A 22,298-nucleotide genomic window follows, 5' to 3' on the forward strand; every position below is an offset into this window, starting at 1 on the left:
GTTGTATCCAAGATGGCCGACTTCTAAATGGCCACCATGGTCACCACCCATCTTGAGGAGTTTGCCCCCTCACATATACTAATGTGCCACAAACAGGACTTTAATATCACCAACCATTCCCATTTTATTATGGTGTATCCATATAAATGGCCCACCCTGTATATGTAAATAATTTCAAGTACAGTCAAATGTCAAATCATATATATATATATATATATATCTATATATATATATATCTATATATATAGATATATATATATATATAGATATATCTATACATATATATGCCTTCTTGTTCCAGTAGCCCACTTCTCGTCAGGGTGCCCTGGTTCCTCAACAACAAGAAGGTATCGGTGGGCAAGAGACGAAAACAGTGCGTTGTTGGAATGTTACTACGCAAGTAACCCTGGCGGAAGGGGTTACATGAATAGGATGAGGGACCTATGGATTCTTCGATACCCAACATCCACAATGACGGCGAAACAACTAGTAGCTCAGTGTTCCAAAATTGGAAGAAGGGACTGCTCTCACAGCTAGAGATTGACGAGGTACAACATAAATGCTACGGCAAGGGCGAGCCAGGACGCCAGGTCAGAGGGGAGATATCATCACCCCCACCCGAGATTGGGTACAAAGCCCCAAGTGCGATAGGAGAAGGATCGTTGAGTGCGAGAGGAACTGACCTGAAAGATAGGATCATGGCCAAGCTTGAAACCTGGATCCCCCATAGCTGGTTACCAAGATTACGTGAAGTACCCTCAGAAGGTCTGCTAGATGATGTTAATGCAGCACGACGGATGATACCTACAGCCACGCTTACCGAGACTAACAAGCTGATCTACAATACGGCAGCAGTGATCAGTGAGATGCAGAGATGGGCAGTAACGCGTTACTTGTACTTGTACTGTAATGCGTTACTGTAATCCGATTACTTTTTTCAAGTAACGAGTAATGTAAGGGATTACCATTGCAAAAACGGTAATTAGATTACCGTTACTTTCCCGTAGGAACGCTGCGTTACTGCGTTACTAAAACCGTGAGTTTTTTGCGAAAATGTCTCATGATAGTGACGTAAGCGAGTACGACGTTTGTGACAACAGCTGTCTGCAGATCAACAATGGATAATATATCAAGTATGGGAGAGAGTATGAGCGTGCAGCGTTTAAAGCGTGGAAGTACTGACCTTACTTTGAGTTTGATTCCATAAAAAGTGACAAAAACATTAGCGTCCGTTGTGCGTGGGAAGAAAACTTCTTTTTACAGCGAAAAAAAACCCCTTAACTTCCAAGCAAGCGCCGAGTGCGCTACGACTGTAATGGGAAATTCACAGAGAAACTCGCGGATTCTTCCACTGACCGCTGCGGCACACCTGCACCAGGGTAAACCTCCGCCTACCCCAGTCCTGCTTTACAGGTGAAAATAGGGCAACTAGCCTTTGACTTTATTTATTTTCTGCTGTGTTTTACTTGCATCTATTTGAAAGAGTGAGTGTAAACACAAAAAAATATTTTATTTTATGTGCTGGAATGTACAGAAAATAGGTTTAAATGTTAAACAAATTTCTTCCAGTCAGAGAATGTTGCATATAATTTAATTTTTGCTTGATGCATAAAGTTAAAAGATTAAAACTAATAAAACAAGTTTTAAAAAGAGACATTTCCATTTGATTACATTTTGTATGATGGATTATGCAGAAAAAGTAGAATTGGGCTGAAAGATCTATCGCTTTATCACCTATTCAGGTTGTAAATTGTGTTTTTAAAAAGTAACTAAGTAATTAATTACTTTTGAAAATAAGTAATCAGTAAAGTAACGGGATTACTTTTTGGGGGAAGTAATCAGTAATTAGTTACTGATTACTTTTTTCAAGTAACTTGACCAACACTGGTGAGATGCTTGGCTATAAGTTGAACAGCCACAAGGAGCAGTACCCTCCATGGAGAAGGAGGCTAGAGGGCAAGATCAAAGTAGCACGGAGGGAGGTTAGCCAACTAACGGAGTTGCAGAAAGGTGCGACAAAGAAGGTGCATAAAAAATACAGCAAGCTGTCCATACCTGAGGCCTTGGAAACTGCCAAGCAAAGACTCACAGCCTTGGCCAGCCGCTTGAGGAGGTACACCAGGGAGATAGAAGGCAGGAGAATAAACCAGCTGTTCTCGACAGAACCAGCAAAGGTGTACTCTCAGTGGCAAGGGAACAATAAGAGAACAGCACCACCAAGGCTGGAGACAGAGCAATACTGGAAGAGCATATGGGAGAAGGATGCAACCCATAACAGCAATGCTCAGTGGCTAGTGGATCTGAGGGCAGACCACAGCAACCTCCCTGAACAGGGTCCAGTAACCATCACGGTGGCAGACATCCAAGCAAGGGCCTCTAGTATGAAGAGTTGGACAGCACCAGGCCCCGACATTGTTCACGCCTACTGGCTGAAGAAGCTGACTGCACTCCACGAGCATCTGGCAGCACAAATGAACCAGCTGCTAGTTGACGAGAGACACCCGGAATGGCTAACCGAAGGTCGGACGGTCCTGATCTCCAAGGACCCCAAGAAGGGACCGGTCCCATCCAACTACCGACCAATAACCTGCCTCAGTACTACATGGAAGCTCCTGTCAGGCATCATATCGGCTAAGATGAACAGGCACATGGGTCAATACATGAGCGGGGCACAGAAAGGGATTGGCAAGGATACCAGAGGCGCAAAAAACCAGCTACTGGTAGACAGGACAGTCAGCCGAGACTGCAAGACCAGGTTGACCAATCTGTGCAATGCCTGGATTGATCACAAGAAGGCCTATGACTCAATGCCCCACAGCTGGATACTGGAATACTTAGAATTGTACAAGATCAACAGGACCCTAAGAGCCTTCATCAGGAACTCAATGGGGATGTGGCGTACAACACTAGAGGCCAACTCCAAGCCCATAGCACAAGTCACCATCAAGTGCGGGATCTACCAAGGAGATGCTCTGTCCCCACTGCTGTTCTGCATAGACCTGAACCCCCTCAGTGAGATCATTAACAAGACTGGCTACTGATACCGACTACGGAACGGAGCAGTTGTCAGCCACCTCCTGTACATGGATGACATCAAGCTGTATGCCAAGAGTAAACGAGACATCGATTCACTGATACACACTACCAGGATATACAGCAATGACATCGGGATGTCATTCGGGCTGGAGAAGTGTAGTCAGATGATAACAAAGAGAGGGAAGGTAGTCAGAACTGAGGGGATCGAGCTACCAGAAGGCAACATTGCAGACATAGAGGACAGTTACAAGCACCTGGGGATCCCACAGGCGAATGGGAACCATGAAGAGGCCGCCAGGAAAGCTGCAACCACCAAGTACCTTCAGAGGGTCAGGCAAGTCCTGAGGAGTCAGCTGAACGGTAAGAACAAGATCCGGGCTATCAACACCTACGCCCTGCCCGTGATCAGGTACCCAGCTGGTATAATAAGTTGGCCAAAGGAGGAGATAGAAGCCAGTGACATAAAGACAAGAAAGCTCCTTACCATGCATGGATGGTTTCACCCCAAGTCCAGCACCCTGAGGCTGTACGCTAAGCGGAAGGAAGGGGGCCGGGGACTGGTGAGTGTCAGCACCACAGTCCAGGATGAGACAACAAACATCCAAGAATACATTGGGAAGATGGCCCCAACTGACCGAGTGCTCAGTGAATACCTCAGGCAGCAGAAACCCAAGAAAGAGGAGGGAGACGAGGAACCATCATGGAAGGACAGGCCCCTGCACGGTATGTACCACCGGCAGATAGAGGAGGTGGCTGATATCCAGAAATCCTACCAGTGGCTGGACAAAGCTGGACTGAAAGACAGCACAGAGGCACTAATCATGGCAGCACAAGAACAAGCTCTGAGTACAAGATCCATAGAGGCTGGGGTCTATCACACCAGGCAAGACCCCAGGTGCAGGCTGTGTAAAGATGCCCCTGAGACTATCCAGCACATAACAGCAGGGTGCAAGATGCTAGCAGGCAAGGCATACATGGAACGCCATAACCAAGTGGCCGGCATAGTATACAGAAACATCTGTGCCGAATATGGCCTGGAAGTTCCGAGGTCAAAATGGGAGACACCCCCAAGGGTGGTGGAGAATGACCAAGCTAAGATCCTGTGGGACTTCCAGATACAGACGGACAAAATGGTGGTGGCTAACCAACCGGACATAGTGGTGGTAGACAAACAGAAGAAGACGGCCGTAGTGATCGATGTAGCGGTTCCGAATGACAGCAACATCAGGAAGAAGGAACACGAGAAGCTGGAGAAATACCAAGGGCTCAGAGAAGAGCTCGAGAGGATGTGAAGGGTGAAGGTAACGGTGGTCCCCGTGGTAATCGGAGCACTAGGTGCGGTGACTCCCAAGCTAGGCGAGTGGCTCCAGCAGATCCCGGGAACAACATCAGAGATCTCTGTCCAGAAGAGCGCAGTCCTGGGAAGAGCTAAGATACTGCGCAGGACCCTCAAGCTCCCAGGCCTCTGGTAGAGGACCCGAGTTTGAAGGATAAACCGCCCACAGTGGCGTGCTGGGTGTTTTTTTAAATGTATGTATGCATATGATCTAACCCAAGGCATAAAAATGTACCTTTACTCTGGCTTCTTGAAGGCTTTCTGACATTAATAGGAGTCAAGTTCTTGTGCTGCTGGAAACAGACGTTATGACGGTCTAGATGTTAATAATGAATATTAATAATAATTCAGTGTTTCAGAGTTTAATGGCCCATGTACATTTTCATTGGCTTGTTAAAAAAAGCTTTTATTTATATATGTTAAAAATATTAATGCAGTTTAACCTCTTAGGACCTGGCGTCCACATATGGGGACATCACATTTTGGGTTGTCCAGACCACAATACTAAATTTTGCTCTTTCAAATGGCTTTCCAATGAGTCATATTGCTCTAAGGGGCACAATTGTTGTTTTTCATTTTGAGTTTTGCACATCATTACTCAATTGTGACTTTATAGTGTTGTTACGGTAAACTAGGGGACTCAAGCGTGGGACTCAAGAAATTTATTTACAAACGCCAGGTGATATGTAAAACAGTGAATAAGGTGCAATGCACAATTTCATTTATTTTATTTCATTTATTTATTTGTTTCACACATGGTTAAACAGTATTTCATTTCCTAAATTTTGATAGAACAGTGGCAGTATAATATCCTCGTAAGTGGATATCGGGCCCTTGTCTCGACCAAAACAACCCAAAATGTGATGTCCACATATGTGGACGCCAGGTCCTAAGAGTTAAAGAAAACCTTTTGGGCAAACTAAGGCCCGCGGGCAACATCCGGCCCATTGGTCATTTTAATCCAGCCTGCCAAAGATTTCTACAGACTTGCCCAAATCAATTAATATCATAATTATGACTACATTAATTTGTCCTCGTCCCGTAATTCCTGACATTCCACCAGTTGGCGCATTAGGCGGAGTTGCTTTCATAGTTAAATACTATGAAAGGTAGCAATTGAAACTGATTGATCTCCAATGTGTTGTCCAACTTTCTTAAACTGGATGAGTTTAAAAAAATTTTAAGACCAGAAAAATGTCCAAACATTCAGAAGCTGACACAGAGGATGCTGATGTTGTTTGGCTCTACATGTGTGTGTGAACAGTCTTTTAGTGTGAAGAACACCAACAAAAGAACCCTACAGGTCCCAGTTGAGTGATGAACACTCAGATCTGTTCTGAGAATTGCCACAACAAAACTGACACCAGACTTTGATTCATTGGAAAAAAAAATGTTGATCAACAACACTGTTCCCACTAAAAGTGAACGCAAGTGTTAAGACTGAAATGCCGTATTTATGTTTATGCTTGATATGTATGCATCTGGTGCTGGCCCAACACGTCTGTCAAATTTTAAAAGTCAATGTATCTCCTGAGATGGCACAACACTGTTCTATAGTATAACTATCTTTCAGATAAATCACCCAGGAAAGCATATTTCATTTAACTAAAAGAATCTAATTAGTTTTAACTTTCTGTTTAACAACAAAGTGTAGAATAAATGCCTATTAATGTCAACTCTATCTATTGCCATTTGTTAGATTTGGGTCAGATTAGAAGTTACACTGAAGTAACACAGTGGTGTTTTTCTGTGCAATTGTTTCAGTAGAATTCACATGGTTGGATGTATTATTTTGACACCACAACCTCCAAATCCTTATTTTTTTTTTCTTTCTTTAATAAAATGATGTAGACATGAGTCATTCTGCAATCTGGGATACTTTATTTGTTCATTTTAACAGGTGGAAGGACATTTTCCACAATAAGTTTATTATTATTAATAATAATAATAATAATAATAATAATAATTAATAATGTTTTCTCTACTTTTAAACCACATATTTTCTAGTAATTCAGCATAGTTCACACTTAAAGTTGTGCCATGAAAAAATCTGCCAGTGGTCTCTGCAGGGCAGAGTCAGCAGGCATAAGCCAGCAGTTCTTTGTGACAGGAGGGTCGGTGCTGTAGTCAATAGCGCTGTCACTACAAAAGAAAAACAAGCTCATGTCTTGGTGGAATCTTAAACAGTTTTATGTTTTGAATGAAGAAACTGAAAACATTACAAAAATGTACCTTGTAACATCTGTCTCTTGGTTTTTAATCTTTAGTTTTGTGACAGGAACTTGCTGCACCACCTCATACACTGCTGGCTTTACAGCTGGAAAAAGGGAGTAAAACAATGAAACAAAAGCTGACACTGAAAACCAGATACTAAAACAGACACAGCAACAAGATACTTTTACAGAAACCACCTATGCTCGGTGCAAACTTTGTTTTTATTCTTAACATGACACTGACAAATTCATTAATTTCTTAAGCAATGAACAAAGTATGTGCATGCATGTCGTTTCACTCACCTAAAAGTCCTTCGGTGTTGTTGGTTGAGGGTTGCTGTCTTAAAACTGGCCAAAGGAGTCTTTGGCCATTTTTCTCATGTTGTGAGATGACCAGGAGAATGTCTTCAGCTGCAATGTGAATTTCAGTGTTGTACACAGTCACTGTAACACTGGAAACATATGGACTTTATATGAATATTTTAAAGCTCTTTGAAGATTTGAAAGACCTTCACAGATCATTTCACTTGTCTTGGCTGACTACTGCCCTACTGAGGGCTGTAATAGACATTTCACAGTGTCACAACTCCATGTAATCCAACAAACCTGCTTCTACCTGGAAGGTTCAACAAAGCTAAAAAGAAAATGAGAATTTAATATAGAATGTAATATATAATACCCGTAATAGAAACTTTTCTAAGCTTGAGAAAGCTTACCATGGGCAGGGCCTTTTATTCAAGCACTAGTTGTAAAAAGAATTTCATGAAATTAATGACAACTTTATGCATATTACAATCCCAAAATATCAGCACACACCTTTGGATTTCCTGCTACTCAATGGAAGACTGATAATCTTCACTTCAGTGTATCTTTACTTGGGTGCTTCTGTATAGCTCTGCATACATGCATGCATCCCTGACTGATGACTGTTCTACAGGCCTGTTCTCTAAACCTCTGGGAAATCTGCATGTGCATGTGCTCTAGTGCTCTACAGCTGCAAGACATCTCAATACCTGGTGGTGTATCAAGTTGTATCTGCTATGTGTTAGACGTGTATTACAAGCAATCAGTAGCCGTGTCCAAATACAGGGGCTGCATCCCTCGGAGGCCGCATTTGAAGGCCGATTAGATCACAGCCCTGGTGATGAAGGCTGTCCCAATGCGAACGCTGCTCCAAATGCGGCCCACAAATGCGTCCTCCTTTTCACCAGATTTGAAGGATGGGCCAGGTGGATCCTTCGTGGCCCAACATATCCCAGGATTCATAGCACAGCTGTGGATAGTTTTTTTGAAAAAATGCCACACGGCTCAAGTGGGGTGGCCGAAGAGTAAACTTTTAAAAGTAAGTAAGTACTGAGTTTTATATCACTTATTTATGAGGCGATGCAAATGTTTTAATAACGAAGAACATCAAACACGTCACATGACATTAGTGATGTTAGTGCCGACGGTTCACTCATTAAGCTAAAAAAAAGGTGCTTTAATCATAGGAGTCTAACATGTGACCAATGGACCAATGTACTGGGAACTCATCTTGTTTAGTACTCCTTATATAACAAACAGAAAATACTTATTCTCTGTTGCTGTTTTTTAGTAGTGTTTACCACCTGAGACTTTCACCTTTGTGTCTGTCCTGCACTTTTCCCTTCTCTCTCTTTTTCTTTCTCTCTGATTGTTAAATAAAAGTATGAACATAAGTTACACTTGTGTTTGAATCCTACAGCTTATTGCATATTTGATTTCCATGTTTGAGAACTGCAAGTGGTCAGAGTCAGGACAGATGGACCCCACTGCTGCAGATCATCTGTGAGGTTTTGCACCCCTGATGATACACCAGGACAAACTAAGCAGTGTCTGAAGAAGCAGTCCCTCTTTGTGAGGGACTGCTAAAAATGTTTAAATAACCAATTATCTGTCCTAATTATCAGTCTTATTAGGCAATGTTAAAATGATTTTATCACTCCAGTGTTTTCAGTGTCAGAAAGATTACTCTGGGCCTTTAAGTTAAAAACTATGAAAGGCAGTTAAACATTTTTATATTAGGTCATTTTTAATATATCAGTCTACATTTTCACTTTTCATTTTATCACAAACATACAGTTATCCCAGCTCGTAAATTTTCTTTTTACCCCTATATGTAAGCATTCAGACAAATGTAATAATGCCAACATATTTAAAAAACAATATTTGTCTCTCTTATATACATCTATATTTACACTATAAAAGATGTATTGTGTTTGAGATGAAGATATAAAGTGATAGGAAATATAAATAAATGCAACTTGAATCTTTATTGAAGCTCAGTATTTGAAACTGAGTTCTAGTTCAGTGCTGTAAGTTTTTAATTAAATACAATAAATCTAATATTGACCATATTATATTTACATTACCAAATTGAGATGACACTAGTGTCATGAACAACATTAGTTGTTATTACTAATTGTTACTAATTGTTATTTATTACCTAATCTTAAAATTATTGTTCGGTATAGAAATGAAGCCCAACAATCATGTTTTTACAGTCCTGTGTTCTCAGCCGCAGATACTTAACAAATAAGAAAACCTCATGAAAAACCAAACAAACAAAAAAAGATCATTTTTCGCCTTCATTTCTGTCAAACATTCCTCTATAAAATGTTTCTAGCGGCTAGAAACATGGTTGCTGGGCAACCTGAGCAGTGTGACTAAGGCGAGACAATCCCATTTAACAGCTTCAGACTTCCGGCCTTCTCGGTCTTCGAAGGACCCGGCCTACGTAGACAGCGAAGGCTGAGTCCTTCGAAGGATGCGGTCCCTGAATTGGGACACAGCTAGTATGTGCTTGAGACTGACTGGAACTGAACCGTGGGGACAGGCTGGGACAGGTGATGGAAGGATATCATGTGTTGTATGGCTAAAGAAGTTTATCCTATTTGTCTCCGCAGGCCATTTTAAGATGATGCTTCAATCAGTGGCTGTTGATCAACGGTCAGGACAATTTGCATATCAGTGATCAAGAAACACACCTCACAGCCCATTGTTCATTCAGTAGTGCTAGTTTCAGTCATTGTGCAAATGTACTGTTTATAAGGTTGGGGAAACCTGCAGTCAACTAAGACTGAAAAAGTCACTTGGATGAGTGACAAAACGTTTCTAGTTCTATTATTGTAGGGTCTACCTTACTATTTGGCGCTGTATAAATAAAACTGAATTGAATTGGATGAACGGAATCAAATTTTTGGCCTTTCTGCAAGTTGTTCTTAGCTTTTCCCATTCAAAACCTCTTTTGTCCTGGTATATTTGTCTTACAATATTCCAATATTGAAGGGTTGCTGTTGCATCCAGAACTAATTTTGTTGGATTCTTTTTCTTTCCTGTTGCTAAAGAGTGAGACCTCTCACCACCATGTTCTCAGTTTCTCTGGGTATCTCAGCTTGAGAGCTGGTGTGTAGGGTAGTTAAAGCAAATTACATAATTTGAGCATTTTAAAAATACTCAAGTAAATATTGTGCTACGAAGCTTAAACACTGCTATTGATGTGTTTGTAGTTGTGATAGAAATTAACCTTTTATTTTTATTTTATGACAGACATGTTTAAATTAGTGAGATTTGGCCAAATCTCACAAAATACTCCATAAAAAAAGGGTACAATTAAAATTATTAATGGCCCAAATTGCCCTTTTTAGGTTGCATTTCCCAGGATATGTTGACATCAGAGATGTATACACTGATCGCCTCATGTAAATCCTGGGAAAAGAACTGAATAAGGGCGCACGTCTGTAAACAATACTGTGAGAACATACGTTTTGACCATTATACTGCAAAATCACCTGCCAACTGTCGAGGGATCCTGTCCAGCAGCTTGATATGTCACTGTCTGTCCATCTCGTACAGTGACCCTCTGTGATTCAGCGTCAACCTCAACATGCTGGTGAGTTTTGAGGTGTATAAAAATTTTACTGAAACCTCCGTTTGCAATTGAATCTAGCTCACCATTAACAGACAGGTCTAGAACAAAAGAGAAATGCTGCTCTTTAACCACTATAAAAACTGGGGGAGAAATATAAAAATGCTCATGAGAAAGACTACTACTGACCTCTGCTGGGGTGGTGAAATAGTTTAAGGATTATAGCTCCACTGAAGTCAAAGCAGAGTGGAACAGTCTGATTCCCAGTTGAGTTGAACAAAAACCTGTGGAGAAGAGGAGCTAGAGGTATAGAGACACAAAGTTAGACTCTGGAATCTGAAAATAATCTGAAAATAAAGAGCTGTGCAATCAACACTTACTCAACTCTTTTCATGCATTGGGCATTTTTGAAATTTTTTTCGGCGTTTTGGAAAAGTAAACATAAAACACATACTTTGTCTATTTCACAATTCTGAAAATGAATCCATTTTTATATATATAAAAAAAAATAATAATAATTTTCCCATGCAGTCATAGAATGTTAGAAAACTTGCCTTAAGTTAAGAAAGTGTCATGGTGATATTGATTTTTTTTTAAATTTTCACCTATAAATACAAGTTTTCCAATAAAAGCGTAAGATACTTTAGAAAATGCATAGCACACAGACCATTTTATCCAAAAATTATTTTTCCCCTTTTTTTTGTAGGAATTTTTTTCCAAAGTCCCCTCTTTAAAATCTTTGATTTTCTTAGAACAAAAAAGTATTTCATCAATGCGATACTGTACCTGCAGTTTCGAAATCATAAGACATGTCGAAATCAGCTGTAAAAACATTTACACACATCTAATTACATAAAGTTAATATTGCAAAGCTGCAGAGTATATCATAATAAATAAGGATAATTAATTCATTTATAATTGAGTTTAATTGATGCTCATATTAACATCCATGCTCTGACACTAAAGTTCTAAACTAAATCTTTAAACAGCTCACACACACACACACACACACACACACACACACACACACCTTTAGTGGTGTCTCCCATGGGGATTTGTAATCCATATACAGCAGGTGTTCCTGTACACTAACCTGGCCACTAGGTTGTACCTCCCAGTTTAAGTTGTCTCAGCTTGCATCTTACATCCTGCTTCTGTCTGACTCACATCTATTTGACTCAGTCTGTTACATACTCCCTTTCTTTCATTCACAGAACATCTCTGAACTGTAAGCGATCGTCTCCTCAGCTGAACTGGAGAATGTTGTTGTATTGGTTTGATTTGCTCACCAAACGGAACCACCCGCACTCTATAACCACTAGCAGGAGTAAGGTGTGCTAAATTGGGTTGACCTCCTGGCGACGGCCATCTCTGTGATGTTTCACCTTCCTTGGGTTTATGAAGCACATCTGTGTTCTCTCCTGGAGGCTTTGTGACCACCATAGATGTGAGAGGAGTCACAAAGCTGTACTTCAGTGACAGCGCCATAGCTTCCTTCTTCACTTTCTCTTTCTCAGGTCCAGATAATTGAAGCCTGTGTGACAAAGTATAAAATGGTGTTGTATGTAACTTCACACATTACAGGTGTTAAGCTGAATCCATGTCCTAAAATATGTATCTTAGAGACTTTCTTCACAGAAAGTCAATTCAGCAAAGTTCACCAAAAAACACACAATCTATTGTTTGTTACAGGGAAAATAAAGTCTAACCAAATCATGGAGATCCATTACCAGACCATAGACAGCCTGGCTGCCTATGTTGTCCAAATCCTTAGCTCCTGAGACACATACTTTTATGATTAAGTGTAAAAACTCTGCCTTTAAAAAGATGTGAAAAAAAGTTGAAATTTAGGGAGATGAACAAACATAATTGTACTAATATAATTTTATATGGGAGATGTTTAATAGAAAGGTAAGAAATGGAGATGTTGATGTTAAACTACCCAACAATGAAGAGAACAGTTTATTACTGCAGCCATATTATCTGATGTCCCTTTAACAGACTTCTACTTGGAATTTTGGGACTAAATTTCAACCTGTTGCCCTGATCTAACAAACTTAAAACATTTACTGTTACTGCAGTTCACCTGTCTTTTTGACACCTTGTACATTCAAATTTCATTCTATACATTCAAGTTTGAGTCTATATGTTTGAGTTTAATTCTATATATTCAGACATCCATTCAATATATCCAGGCTTTTCTTATAATGTATATATAATGTGATCCTAAACAGCATTCCATGATTATAAATGCTTAAAATATCTGAAAAGTAAAGAAAGCAAAGTATAAAATAAATAAACAGTTTTGATTTATAAAAAAAAAAATTAGTGTTTTGAAGACACTGATGTAACGGTAGAAACTTTAAAGACATAAAATCTGATTACACATTTAAGAGTCATACAAGGAAAGATGGCATATATTATACTCACTCTTTGTCCAGAAGCTGTTTAACTGTGAGGTATGCCCAAACCCTCTGGAGACGGTCATCAGACACTGTTCCAGTGGATTCCACGGTTTCACTTGGGTTAGAGAATATTATTCTTCTATTACTCTGTAATAAATTAAGTGTATCGTCAGTCTATCGTAAAAAAGGTTTGAGAAGAGTTCTGCTGATAAGTCCTGTGGATTGATTCTTACTGAAATGCCCACAACTTGAGGGGTGAAGGTTTCAATGTTATTATCTGTGATCTCACCGGCCACCACAATCTCAGAACCATTATAATAGTGACTGAAGTTAGTCTGGGTTAGATTGGTCCCACCCACATAGATCATTGTCACATCTGTCAGTAGAGGTGTGGCCACCTCTTCATAGAAACCCTGTTGACATACAGCGTGGAAGTGATACAAATCATGCTCTTTCTTTTCTTTCAATTCTCAGGGTTTCAAATCACATAAAAGAGTATCTATAATTTAAATACCTTCAGCTGTAAATCAGCATCAGAGTCTTCATATATCCGCCGTGCCACACCATTATTTTGCAGCGACATTTTCTCAAGGAAATTAAAATTAACATCAAAACCAAAACCAAGACAGTACAGTGGGAATTTGCCTGCAATAGCCTGTCTTACATTTGACTGGATTTTCTCCAGATTTGTCACCCCTGAAAAGACACAAGACACAGTCAGTTCAGCTCAGAAACAATGTATGCTTATAATTCATAATAAATCAGGACGGTTAATCACAATAAGCTCACAAACGCCTCAATTTCATGAAATATTTGTGTACATTTGTTTACAGATGTGCTTTATTATAACCTGAGGTTGGGTCTCCATCTGTGAGAAGTATAAGGATAGATGCTGAACCTTCTCTGTTATGTGCATTCAGCATACGTGCTCCTTGCAACACTGCTTTATTTATGTCTGTGGCTGAAATGCAAGAAAAACAAAGTCTCAGTCCACTGTTCATTGGCCAAATGTTTATATTTCAAAATATGTATTTAATACAAAATCTCACATCCTCTGTCTTGAATATTGCGTGCAAAGTTTTTGGCGCTTTCCAGGTTTTTGCTGTTGGCCTGAACGAGTTCTCGCTTCCAGTAAGAAATTCTGTCATCAAAAGTGATCAGACCAAAGTGATCATCTTCTGCCAGATCATTCAAAATGTGGACTAATGCAGTCCTAGTCTGGGTAAGAAAACATAATTTACACACATTTTTGTTAGTTAAAATTTAAAAAAATGAAAAAAGTATAAATAAAATCATATAAGAAACAGACCCTTCAAATACTTTACCTGCTCAATTTTTCTGCCATGCATTGAGCCACTTTGATCAATAACAAAGACGACGTTTTTTGGTATCCGAGGAAGATCAGATGGAGCAAAATGATGAACAAAGTACCCGTCAGATTTCTAAGGTGGAGTTATTAAAAAAAATAAACTTGATTGTTTATAGGATTATTCAAGAGGCTTTTTAGCCCAAATCATACAGTTTGTGTTGCTAAAAGACCAGGATTTACCTTGATGTGTCCCAGTCCATTGTCCCTGTTAACATCATAAACAATAACCAGATCTCCATTCATACCCTGATCTCCACAGCTGTCACACATTTTCTGTTGGTCGACTGTTGGATAGAAATACACCCACGCCTGGAAACAGAGTGAATCACAGTGTTTAGAAACTTGGAAGAGAGCGATGTCAGTGATTTTATTTTCTGTTTTCCGATTTGGGCTGATATTTGTATTGTTAAAAATCGCAAATTAAACATTCTCAGAATTACTCATTTGTCTCAAATTAATGCAACATGACTTTACATACAAAGAGTGTCAGAGAAGCCTAACCTTTAGAAAAAAAATGAGATAAGAATCTACAAATATGTGTTCAAGAACCAAAACTTTAACCCAGAGGTCACTAACAGGTGGACCATGGTCCAGGTTTTGAAAATGCACTTGCCAAATTGAATGTGAGTTAAACCATTTCATGTAATGCCACTCAGCCAATCAACTCTGTGGATTCCAGGTGATAAACACTGGACTCTATAGTGCCAATAGTTGAGAGGTAGTCATTTGAAAAGACAGTATAAAAAGAAAAGAAGAAAGATATATATCAACATATGCAGTTTTACCTGCTGTTTCAAGCAATTATAAACTGCCTCAAGCAGTTTGTAAGAACTGACCTTTTCACTTTCTGGATACAAATGGTTCCTGAGACAACTTTTTCAGGTTTAAGGAACATAGCCTTATGGAACTTCACCATATTTGGCTCCACACACAAAAGCAAGGCAGTTTTGTCCAAAGTGAACATAATCAAAACTAATCATCAGTGTGCACCTCCACAGGTGTGTGAGATTTTTAACCAATGTTCAGTTCTATGCTGTGTGACCAATAATAGTTTTGGAATTATTTTTCAAATTATTTCTCAAAAGGTTTTGTCAGGGTCCCTGTGCCTACCCGGTCGGCTCAGCATGGCTACATGTTTTTATTTTCATTTTTGTTCCTGCTCTCTCCCTTCCTCTCTTTCCCTCCTCCCTCGGCCTGGGCGGAGCTCACCTGTGGGCTCCTGCCCCTGACCCACACACCTGTGGCTCATCACGAGTGTTCCAGCTCCTTTATAGGATGGCAGCTCTGTGTCTCTCATCGCTGGACCGTTGCCGACCCTCGTCAGTGTAACTCCAGCTCAGTTAACTCTAGAGTGTTTCTCAGTGACCTTCCATTGTAATCCCTTTGTGTCTCTGTGTACAGATCCCCTGGACCCACCCCTGTGTTTTCTGAAGTGATCGAGTGTGCTTTCTGTGGAGTGTGAAGAGGAGCGTGTGGAGTGGACGGAGTGTGTGCGTGGACTTTCAACGTCTTTCCCTTTCGTGTGTGGACCCCCGGAGTCTGGCCTTCCCCTCACTTTTGTAAATAGATCACCTGGTGAACTGTGATAAAGACTCTTGTGTTTTCGAGACTTGGGGCCTGCGCGTGAGTCCGTTCCGTCCCGTTGTGACAGGTTTTGCAATTGTACTGATTTCATTTGATTTGACAGTCTAAATTGCACACCAAATAATTTCACATTGTGATCATCTGGATCTTTGCTTGAAGAAATGTTAGTTGAATACCCCTGCTTTAAACCTCATTCTTCTGTACAAGGATGAGAAATGAGCCATAATGTTGGAAGAAATGTCATAGTTACCGTAATGATTATTTGTGCATTTTACTCCATTTATTTTCATACATTATACACTAAGATCAAGCTCCCTCTTACTTCAAATGAATAACAACCTGTTAGTACCTCAAACTGTCTCTTGTTAGAAAGCTCATAATTTTTTTTACTGTATTACAACAAAAAGATTTCAGTACCTGTTTATCTGCATGTGTTTTGGTGATGGCGTTAGCGAGGGCTTTGGTGCTCAGGCCTCCTTTCACATCAATGAAACTGATGCCAGCTTCCTCGTGAATGTGCACATCCACCTGATATTAAATACAATATAATAAAACAAAATATCTCATCATGTGTGCTGTTATCTCAGCATTTTTCCACTAATAGATACCAACAAGACAATCACCTTGAAGTCTCTGACAGGCTGCATGGGTCGAGCATGGATTTGCAGCTCGTACTTGCCATGTGTGCGTTTCATCAGTTCCTCATATGTGAGTTCAAAAGTGACCTTTTTGTGAGCAGCCACAGTTACAGAGGTTTTAAATTCCTCCAGAGTCCTTCCTACAGAACTAAAGCAGAAACAATGATCATTTCACTTACTTGTAATTATGGCTGTAGTTTGAGTAGGGAGTAAGGTTAACTCTAATTATATTTTCCTATTTGCATTCGCATTAACATTATTTTAAAGAAATGAAGAAAGAAGAGAAAACACAAGAACAGACCCAACTAATTTTCAATGACAGAAATATTTTCTTTTTCTTCTTCTTTATCCAAAGGAACACTCAGTGTATTTGTACAATACCTATAATATTAATCATTTAGTTAATACCTGACAAGTCCAGCACTTTCACCACGGGACACAGCTTCAGTGTACTGCTGCTGAGCTTGCTCCTTAGCTTTCACAACACCATCATAAACTTGGCCATCGATAAACCTGAAGAGGACCAAGAAAAGCCCTTATGTAAATGCACACACTGCTGAATATCCTGTAATTTGTTCTTCAGTGTAGAATTCTTTATTTGCAAATGTCTCTGGATGGTTACAGATTATTTTAACTTCACACACATTCGAAATTTACTGATGAAGGCATTCTTGGGAAGCCGAACATGGAATTCAATTTCCTTTGATTCGTCCATACGATTGGCCACACGGCTTGTGATGACAGTGGTGGCATAACGACTGGTCACTGTGGAGTTAATGTGAAAGCTGTAGATGTCCCAGTCATCCTGAGCAAACACAGGAGGCACGTTTCACCAAAAACAAACAAACAAAAAAAGCCTCTCTCCAGGTCTTTACAATATCCAAATAACATGACAGTATTACAAGTTATAATTACATATCTAGGAATAAATCACTTAATGGGAAAGGCCATTTGATCCTTAATCTAGCACTGACCAGCACCTTTATTAAATGCCAAGCTCTAAACATTAAAATAAGTTCATAGTCCACTTTTTACCCTGATCTCAGACAAATAATAAGGTAAACATATGCACACAGTCAGTATTTCTTCACTTCAAAAGACGTTACATTATCTTCTATTCTGTTCCCTTGAAGTGCTCTGTTGGTCCTTTATGTCTACTGAACTTACCTTGTTTGGCAGTGTGGAGGCCAAAGCAAAAAGGAGTCCTATGAGTGTGATTTGCACCACAGCTCTCCCCATGATGCCTCTAACCAAACTACCAGCAAAGCAGCTGAAACGCTCTTTTGAACTTAAACAAGGACAGCGTTATTATGCACACAGTGTTTTTTAAAGGGCAAACTCACTCGCTTACACAAACACCGTCTCACACAAACATTCCCAGGAAACTGTAATTTACTGCTTACCCAGCACTTTATTAGACCTTTAATATTTACATTGAGGGTCAAAACGTGTGCACTTCAACCAAACGTGGCCAAACTTTGGTCCCACAGCTGTCTTTTTCATTTGTGATAAGCAATAGCATTCTGACAAATCAAAGTGAAAGATCAGCAATCTAGCTTTTCACTGTTGGTGAATGTGACTAATATTATTGTCTCAGGCCAAAAATAGTTTATTTACGTATGATATACGTATGACATATTTATTTAAGTATGAACAGCTTTTTTTGAAACAGTATGAATGTAACAAGGACTGGAGAGGTCTGGGAAAACAGGGAAAAAAAACGAGAGATGTGATGTAAAATTTGTCGAAATGGTCTTTGTGATGGGAAGTAATAAAATCTATGACAATCATAAATTTTATCACGTCATAAAGTATTAAAAATAATAATAATAATTCATGTTTAACTTATGTATTAGTGAGAAATGAAATGTATGGAACGATAATTTATACTTGTGTTTTGGGCACACATTATTTTCATAACTGCTTTTATTCACGGTTGGATGATGGATGTGTGTGTGTGTGTGTGTGTGTGTGTGTGTGTGTGTGTGTGTGTGTGTGTGTGTGAACGATATTACATAGGTAAGTCTTTATAACAACATAGAGGAGTAGTGATGGTGAAAGCTGGATAATTTGTACCCCATTGCAAGTGCATAATTAATTTTATTTGTTTTTTTTATGCAAAATTAGATCACAATCGAAGTGAAACTTAGACCCTCCCACACTCTGTGTGAGTCAGACGTCCCAGTGAGAGAGTTCAGGGAGACATCTGGATATTCACACAACGGTCACTCAGCAGCTAATGAGAAGCCCTGAGGGTTCAAGCCGCGACCTGGAGCTCCTCCTTAAAGCATCAATAGTAAGTAAGGATGGCCTTCACCTCAAACTCAACCAGTGAGAAAACTGATAACTTATTCTGTAGATGATCATTGAGTAACAGCTGTTGGGGGGTTATGACACCCTGTCACCTGAAGCCATAGGTCAGAGAGAGAAACCAGGTTCTTGCTTGCTTGACATTTACGTATTGGAAATAGCCTTATGTGTCAAACCAGCGAGCTGGAGCTCCTCCCTGAAGCACCAATAAAGTAATTCAAAGAGAGGGTGGCCTTAATCTCTGCTAATGAGAAGAGCAGCAAGGCAGGCTTTTACCAGATCAATAAAAAAAAAATTGTCAACATCAGAACCTAGTTTCAAGGGGGGGGAGAGAGTGCAAATAAATAACAAATTACTTTAACACTAAAATTTAACTGAGAAATCAGCTACGAAGAATGAGAACTTTTCACCATTGTAGCCATGAGGCCCTGCAGCCTTTCGCTGCTCAGCCCAACACAAACAACAGGGCATCTACACCAGAGAAGCTTTGGATATATGTTTGCAGTGTCTATAAACCAGCTGAAGAAACTCTGGAAGAACAATGGGCTTTAAATTCTGTCCCAGAACTGAACCTCTACCAGTTTAAAGTCATGAACTTTTTAAACTGCTAACAATCAGAGTCACTTTGACAGCCTCTGACTGGGCAGTATTGACTTTGACTGTCACCCCCAAGATTAATATGAGCCTGGGAGAGATGCATCTATAATGAGAGGCCCAGACCAGAGATCAGCAGACAGATAAAAAAAAAAGACATCATCAAAAACTGTCAGTACCAGGCTCTAATCCAGAGTCCAAACATCTTCTATCAGTGTCTTTGGGAAAAGTAAGGGTTACTTTTTGGTTTCTTTGGTTATTTTTCCTCTTAAAATAAAAAGACAAAGCTGCTGTTCAGGCAGTATCCCCACTCTGGGCAGGTTGGCGTGAGGTCTATCAATAAATAGCCATGCGGTTCTTTGGTGGTTTCTTCAAAACTCTCCAAGAAGAAATGTTGGAGTCCAGGAAATGTTTAACAAGCTAATGTATTAATCTGTAATTTATCATGGATGTTTTGAATAACAGCACGTAAGTACTGTTCATTCTGATGGTTCTACTGTGTTTACCTTGCAAAAACACATTATGAGTCAGTATCGTGACACTAATGTTTTTATGGTGTCTGTAATGTGTAAAAATACAGACCACCTATTAAGGTTTGACAAATGACATTGTCCAAAAAACTAAAATGATTCTGGTTAGAGGGAAACAAACTTTCATCTTCAAAAAAATTAGGCAAGCCTTTAATGAATTTAATCCTGGCCATGCTGGCCATGAAACATGAACATGAAGAAACCATAGATGGCCTGGAAAGTGCTGGAGTCCTTGTTAGCATTGGACATGCTCTTACCATTTATTTGGTCACATGTACTCATTGGACTTACCCAACCGATTTTAAGTAAACATTTGTGGTTGAAAAAAATCTGGAACATTCCTGGATGTGATCTGGCCTTAACAAAGGCTCAAAAATGCTAAAAGAAAACAGGGAACAGACAAGATATGGCAAGTAGACTGTGGAGGATTAAAGACCGTCTCTGAACCTTGTCATACAAACTTCCAGTGAGAATATCATGCAGGGATGAGTCCAGAATAAACAGGACAAGAGGTCAGTATCAGCAAATCTTTATACACTTTTATGACTAAAAAGGGTTTGCAATAAAATGTGACTATCACAGTGAAAGGCCACTAACGACTAACAGAGTACCTTTAATGGTGCAACCTGCCAGCAATGTAGCATCACCTGATAACTCAGTCTAGCTAGCAGGAAAATTATAGGTGCTTTTCTTTAACCAAATCTACTCCAAATAAATACCAAATAAATATGATCCCAACTGTTTTCCTAAGGAAATAATTGGTACCAAATTGCTGTGAGATGTTTGCACATTTCCCAATTAATATTGCACCAGTCCCAGTTGACATAAAGACAAAGCCAAGGAAAAAAGAATCTGTTTAAAATCCGGCCCTACTCTAAAACAAACTAGAGACAAGAAAAACAGTGGTATAATCACATGTGCAGCCTGTCCTCCAACTGACTATGTTGGCAGTGCAACTTGATTAATCATTTTGTCCTTTTAATCATTATTTGAATCGTACTGAAGGGCAGTATTATTGCAAAGTGCTTGAATGACAACCCGATCTACTCAGCAAACTCTTAAAAATGTTGTAACTAGAGGTGGCACGATACCACTTTTTAATGTCCGATACCGATTCCGATATCATAAATTTGGATATCTGCCGATACCGATATGAATCCGATATAGCGTATTTTGTAATCAATAAAACAGTTTTTTTTATAAATATCTTGCTGCATTTTGTATGAGTTCATACTCAAGTTTTAAAAAAACAAGAGACTGAAGCTATTCTGTTATACCTGTATGCAAAAAATACACTCCACCCAAAACATTTTATAGTTCAGCAACACTGATCAATCTAATAAATTTAAACCTACACCATCCTCCCTATTCTGGTATTTTAACCCTTTAAAGCCGGTTGGAGCGGGCACGCTCCGTTTTGCGTAACTATTTTTAAATCCCCGTAGAACCAGAACCACGTAAGCTAGGGCAATAATTTTTTTTTCATATGAAACCAAAGTGGGCGATAAACAAACAAGAAAGACTGGACTTGCGGAAGAAAAGCCGATCAGCTGATCATTGATCAGTTTCATGTTTGAAGTAATAACAGGAGAGGAAGGGGGAGTGAATGAGAGAAGTAGATGCAACTGCGCAGCAAAGACAGAATAACTCCAGCTTTGTGTCTATTTTTTAATTCTAGCTGAAGTACGGGACAAATCGCTTTTCACCTCAATATGGAACTCCGATGGCCAGTCCAGCTGTGGCCACCCTCAAGGCCCTATATATATATGTGTTATGAGAGTGTGAGTAATGTGGATGTTGTGAGATTATTCTGTTATCATATGTTACCTTATATCTGTAATCAAAGCAGTTGAATTATGATACTGCTGTAGATCATATTATACCCCTTAGTATAGAGTGTGTGATCAGTATGTAGTTTTAGTTTGCATTATACTTCTGACTTAAAAGAGTGTGAAAATCATTAGATCTATTTGATTGACCTGTATTATTCGACACTGTTGAATGTGTTACACTGTTTCTTGACATTTCATACTGCTGAATCATGAAGAGAATGTTGTGTGCAGGAGACCTTGTGTCTAGAATAGAAGAGAAAGACCACATTCCATACCCCCACCTTTACGGAGAGCAGAAAAACAAGGAGCCGAGGTCATAACTTAGGCGCCGTAAGAGAGAAAACATGTGAATGTTTAGGCTTTTACGACTAGGTGGGGGCCACTAGGGGCTATAAAAGGCTGAGTAACCCGTCACCATTTTGAGACTTGCTGTGACCCTCTGCAGGCATGTCTCCCCATCATGATGGTTCTTATGCTCTTAAAGGTTGAATTGTATGGAAATAAAATATTGTTGATTGAGCATTTATACACCGAGTATTGTCCTTCCTTCAGCCCAAAGATTAAA

The 22,298-nt window shown here is 39.6% G+C and overlaps 1 protein-coding gene across 1 annotated transcript; it reads right to left on the bottom strand.

Moving 5' to 3' along the window:
- Nucleotides 1-6,230: 6,230 nt before the first annotated feature.
- LOC112841636 (inter-alpha-trypsin inhibitor heavy chain H3) lies at nt 6,231-17,795 on the bottom strand. Its single transcript, XM_019358835.2, has 19 exons — nt 17,635-17,795; nt 17,112-17,272; nt 16,876-16,980; nt 16,453-16,615; nt 16,247-16,357; nt 14,426-14,554; nt 14,202-14,318; nt 13,926-14,094; nt 13,727-13,837; nt 13,391-13,572; nt 13,110-13,289; nt 12,902-13,023; nt 11,761-12,005; nt 11,258-11,293; nt 10,661-10,771; nt 10,395-10,572; nt 6,889-7,037; nt 6,605-6,689; nt 6,231-6,514 (listed from the first exon to the last, which is right to left on the bottom strand). Exons 1-19 carry the CDS (start codon nt 17,704-17,706, stop codon nt 6,400-6,402), a joined length of 2,541 nt encoding a protein of 846 aa, XP_019214380.1. The 5' UTR covers nt 17,707-17,795; the 3' UTR covers nt 6,231-6,399.
- Nucleotides 17,796-22,298: the final 4,503 nt, after the last annotated feature.

The sequence above is a fragment of the Oreochromis niloticus genome, linkage group LG5 (assembly GCF_001858045.2).
Source record: "Oreochromis niloticus isolate F11D_XX linkage group LG5, O_niloticus_UMD_NMBU, whole genome shotgun sequence".
Classification (NCBI taxonomy): domain Eukaryota; kingdom Metazoa; phylum Chordata; class Actinopteri; order Cichliformes; family Cichlidae; genus Oreochromis; species Oreochromis niloticus.

What these genes read in the sequence shown, in the direction of transcription:
- LOC112841636 (XM_019358835.2), bottom strand. Translation starts at nt 17,706, where the DNA reads ATGGGGAGAGCTGTGGTGCAAATCACACTCATAGGACTCCTTTTTGCT. An exon ending in GAAAGTGCTGGACTTGTCAG is followed by an intron (nt 16,616 to 16,875) that starts GTATTAACTAAA and finishes TTTCTGCTTTAG; the next exon opens with TTCTGTAGGAAGGACTCTGG. An exon ending in CAATATTCAAGACAGAGGAT is followed by an intron (nt 13,838 to 13,925) that starts GTGAGATTTTGT and finishes CTTGCATTTCAG; the next exon opens with CCACAGACATAAATAAAGCA.